The sequence below is a fragment of the Grus americana genome, unplaced genomic scaffold (assembly GCF_028858705.1).
Source record: "Grus americana isolate bGruAme1 unplaced genomic scaffold, bGruAme1.mat scaffold_778, whole genome shotgun sequence".
NCBI lineage: Eukaryota > Metazoa > Chordata > Aves > Gruiformes > Gruidae > Grus > Grus americana.
Genome location: NW_026561988.1, coordinates 159,088 through 163,187, shown reverse-complemented (window position 1 = coordinate 163,187; position 4,100 = coordinate 159,088). Strand labels below are relative to the sequence as shown.

General features: G+C 53.5%; 1 protein-coding gene across 1 annotated transcript; it reads right to left on the bottom strand.

The window, feature by feature from the left end:
• Positions 1-1,719: 1,719 nt before the first annotated feature.
• On the bottom strand, positions 1,720-2,688 carry LOC129201100 (olfactory receptor 14C36-like). Its single transcript, XM_054812265.1, has one exon. The coding sequence runs from the start codon at positions 2,686-2,688 to the stop codon at positions 1,720-1,722; it is 969 nt and encodes a 322-aa protein (XP_054668240.1).
• Positions 2,689-4,100: the final 1,412 nt, after the last annotated feature.

The window sequence follows — 4,100 nt, the reverse complement described above, 5'->3', positions numbered from 1 at the left end:
AACAACCTGCTCTAAGGAGACTATGGGAAAGCACATCCAAGGAGGTGCAAAAGTCCAGGCACACAGCATGCCCTTTGTTCCCCTCCCACATGGGCTCAGCAATCCTCTTCTGTCCAACAAGTGATGGAGGTGGCTGCAAGTGCATGTGCCCTGTCACCTTCCCAGGAAGTGAGGTGAAGCTGACCAACTTGCAACACTCCCAGTCCTCCTTCTTGCCCTTCTTGAAGATGGGTTTGATATTTGCCTTTTCTGAGGACCTTGGAACCTCCCTGATCTCTCTGCACCTTCCGAGATGCTTGAGAGGCCGCATGATGACACCTCTCTGCTCCTTCTCACACCAAAAGCCTTCTTCATAGCCAACACATCCGGGGAGCTCCCAGGACATGGCACACACCAGTCCAGGTCCTCTGGACGGGTTCAAAAGAGAACCAGAAGTGATTTCTTCCTAAAGGCCCACCACTCCAATGGGTTCTCTCTGCTGCTGACAGCTTTCCTGAGCGTTTTTCTCAGTGTTTCCCTCCTGCAACTTCTCTGGTCCACAGGCTGTAGATGAAGAGATTGAACAGGGATGTGAGGATGGTGTAGAAAAAGGGCTTTGTCAAACTGTCTCAGGAGGGCTGTTCTGGGCATCACACACCCAAGAAAGTGAGTTTCATAGAAAACAGTGGCACTATTGAGGTGAGAGGAACAGGTGCAGAAGGCTTTCTGGCTGCCCACGTTGGATGGGAGAGCTGCCCCAAGGTGGCAGCTCTGGTGCACACGGGAAGGGAAGGATGGGATCTAAAAAGCAGGCGATGAAAGCAAAGAGCATGAGTGTCGCAGTGTCACTGCGTGAGAGCTCCAGCAAGGGGGTGAAATCACAGCAGAAGTGGTCCGCGCCACTGCAGCCACAGAACTACATCTGGCACACAACTGAGCTGCTTGCTGTAGATGACAGAAGTCACCCTAGCGAAGGGGCAGCTGCCCTCTGCAGACAGACCTGCCAGTTCATGAGTCTTGTAGAGAGCAGGGGGTGGCACACAGCCCAGTACTGATGGTAGGATGTGCTCACCAGTAGTAAACACTCTGTACATGCAAAAGGTGCAGAAAACAGTACACTAACACCGTGATGAGCAGAGATGGTGCTGTGCCCAGTCATGAAGCTGGCTATCAGCTGGGGCAGGGGGGTGGTGCAGTAGCAGGTCTCCAGGGAAGACAGATGCCTCAAAAAGAAGCCCATGGGGGTGTGCAGATGCTGCTTTGCCACCATCCGCATGATGATGAGGGTTTTCCCAGGCACAAACACCACGCAGGTCATGAGAGAGAGGAGGAAGACAGTTGTCTAAGGGCTGGGAACATTCCCCATTCCATAGGTATGAGGGACTCCATGACTGCCCCATTGCCCTTTCTCTGTGGAGGTTTTTTGGTCCTTCATTTGCTCTCTGACTTTGCAGGGAACTTGCAAGGAAGATCATTTGGTTTGGTTTTCATTGCCTGGGTCTCAAACAGACAAGTCCCTGCAAGTACATGTATTTTGTATAATTAAAGAAGGAGTAGAGCTCCTTGTTCAGACAGTTGCTGGGTCCCACGAGTGAGGTAGATAAGTAGAAGTGGGGTGTCCACGTTTCTTTGTGGACAACATGATCACAGTAAAAAAAGCAAGAAAAGAAAACAACTGACCCAACAACAATGACAACAACAAAAACTAATCCAGAAAGACTGGGCCTGTAAGGAGTTACATTATGAGTCACATGCTGAAGAAGGTGGACACTTTACAGCTTCTGGACAAAATTGAGTCATCAGTTTCCACACGGCTTCCTTGAGCTCCTGGTTCCTCATGCTGTAGATGAGGGGGTTCATGGCTGGAGGCACCACTGAGTACAGCACTGCCACGAAGAGATTCAGGGTTGTGGAGGAGACAGATGGGGGCTTCAGGTGGGCAAACATGGCAGTGCTGAGAAACAGGGAGACCACGGCCAGGTGAGGGAGGCACGTGGAAAAGACTTTGTGCCGTCCCTGCTCAGAGGGGATCCTCAGCACAGCCCTGAAGATCTGCACATAGGACACCACAATGAAAACAAAACACCCAAAGGCTAAACAGACACTAAGCACAATTAGCCCAACTTCCCTGAGGTAGGCATCTGAGCAGGAGAGCTTGAGGATCTGGGGGATTTCACAGAAGAACTGGTCCACAGCATTGCCGTGGCAGAGGGGTAGGGAAAATGTATTGGCCGTGTGCAGCAGAGCAGTGAGAAACCCACTGCCCCAGGCAGCTGCTGCCATGTGGGCACAAGCTCTGCTGCCCAGGAGGGTCCCGTAGTGCAGGGGTTTGCAGATGGCAACGTAGCAGTCGTAGGCCATGACGGTGAGGAGAAAATACTCTGCTGTAATGAAAAAAACAAACAGAATGACCTGTGCAGCACATCCTGAGTGGGAGATGGCCCTGGAGTCCCAGAGGGAATTGGCCATGGCTTTGGGGAGAGTGGTGGAGATGGAGCCCAGGTCGAGGAGGGAGAGGTTGAGGAGGAAGAAGTACATGGGGGTGTGGAGGTGGTGGTCACAGGCTATGGCAGTGATGATGAGGCCGTTTCCCAGGAGGGCAGCCAGGTAGATGCCCAGGAAGAGCCCGAAGTGCAAGAGCTGCAGCTCCCGTGTGTCTGCGAATGCCAGGAGGAGGAACTCAGTGATGATGGAGCTGCCGTTGGACATTAGCTTCCTCTGGGAATCGGGAACTGTTTAAAGAGGGAAAAGACAATGACAAGTTAGATGAGACTTCTCTGAGCAAAACCTAGTGCATTTCTCATAGAAAGCCCACTGAAACTGCCTCCCCTCCTTCAGGAAGACCTTTGGCAGGTCCCTCTCATCAGCTGTGGTTGGTGCTGGCTGAGGGTGCCGCAGGTAGCTGGGGGCTCTTCTGGGGTCTCTGCAGGAATCAGTTCATCCCTACAGCAATAGCTAAACAGGAACTCGGGGTCACATAAGATCAAATCCCCTCGTGATATCAAAGGACTTTTCGGTATTGTCCCTCCCAATTCACCTGACCGCAGAGCAGAGTTGAGGGGATTTTGCTTTGTGTATTTTGTTCTAGTTGCCCCACCACACCTGAGGAGCACCTGTGAGCACTGCCACTTCTGCTGCACTCCAGGTGCAATCTTGTGGGTCTTGGCAGGCAAAGGGACAGTGCCTTTGTGCAGAGTGAGGAGAGTCAGTCTGTCCATCAGCCCTGGTCTCTGCTGCCGTGTGCGGGCAGTTCTTTGAGCTGGGGGATGATTGCCCCCAGACGTTCTCCAGAGCAGGAACTGGACGTTGCTGAGAGCAGAGGAATCCAGTTCCCAAGTGCAATCTCCAAACCCCTCACCCTGTCTCATCGTACCTGAGGAGGATCTCAGCTCTGCCCTCCCGGCCAGGGACACAGAGGGCTCAGTGCAGCTGCCCGTGCACAACCGCCCAGCAGCATTCCCATGGCCTTAGCACTGAGGTGTCTTCTCCATGGGGCTCCTTCATAACACAGACCTGCCACAGGAGAGCTGTGCCCTTGTTCAAGCACAGGATACCACCCAGCAGGGAAACAAGGAGGGAAACAAACCCTGAAGCTGGGGTGTCCTGAAGGGAGAGTTTTCCCTTTTGTATCACTGGGAGCCGGGGGATTAGGAGGGGATTGGGACACTGTACTCCCATGGACAAATCCGTGTGCCAAGACCCCCAGGGCTGGTCTCTGAGGTGCATCTGAATGCCACCCCCCATCCCAGTCCAGTGACAGGAACAAGAGGAGCAGAGAATGGAGGGGGAAAATGGACAAATGCCACAGTGCTGCTGCCGACGGAGGCAGGACAGGGACAGACGGTCGGGTATGTGATAATTTCTCCTCTTCAGGGCTGAGGTCATTGAGAAGATGACGGAGTCCCCATGGCTGTAAGGGCAGAGGCTATGCTGGGTGGGAGAGAAGAGCAAGGGTTTTCTCTGGTGAAGGCTTCTGCACTGCAGCGGATGGCAGGGAGGTGCCAGAATCCTCCCTCCCACGGTGTTTCTGGGAGCAGCTCCCTCTCCCTCCCTGCCCATTTCTCTACTGCCTGGAGTAGTCCCTGCTGGGAGCTGCTTCTCTGCCTCCATGCTTCTCCCCT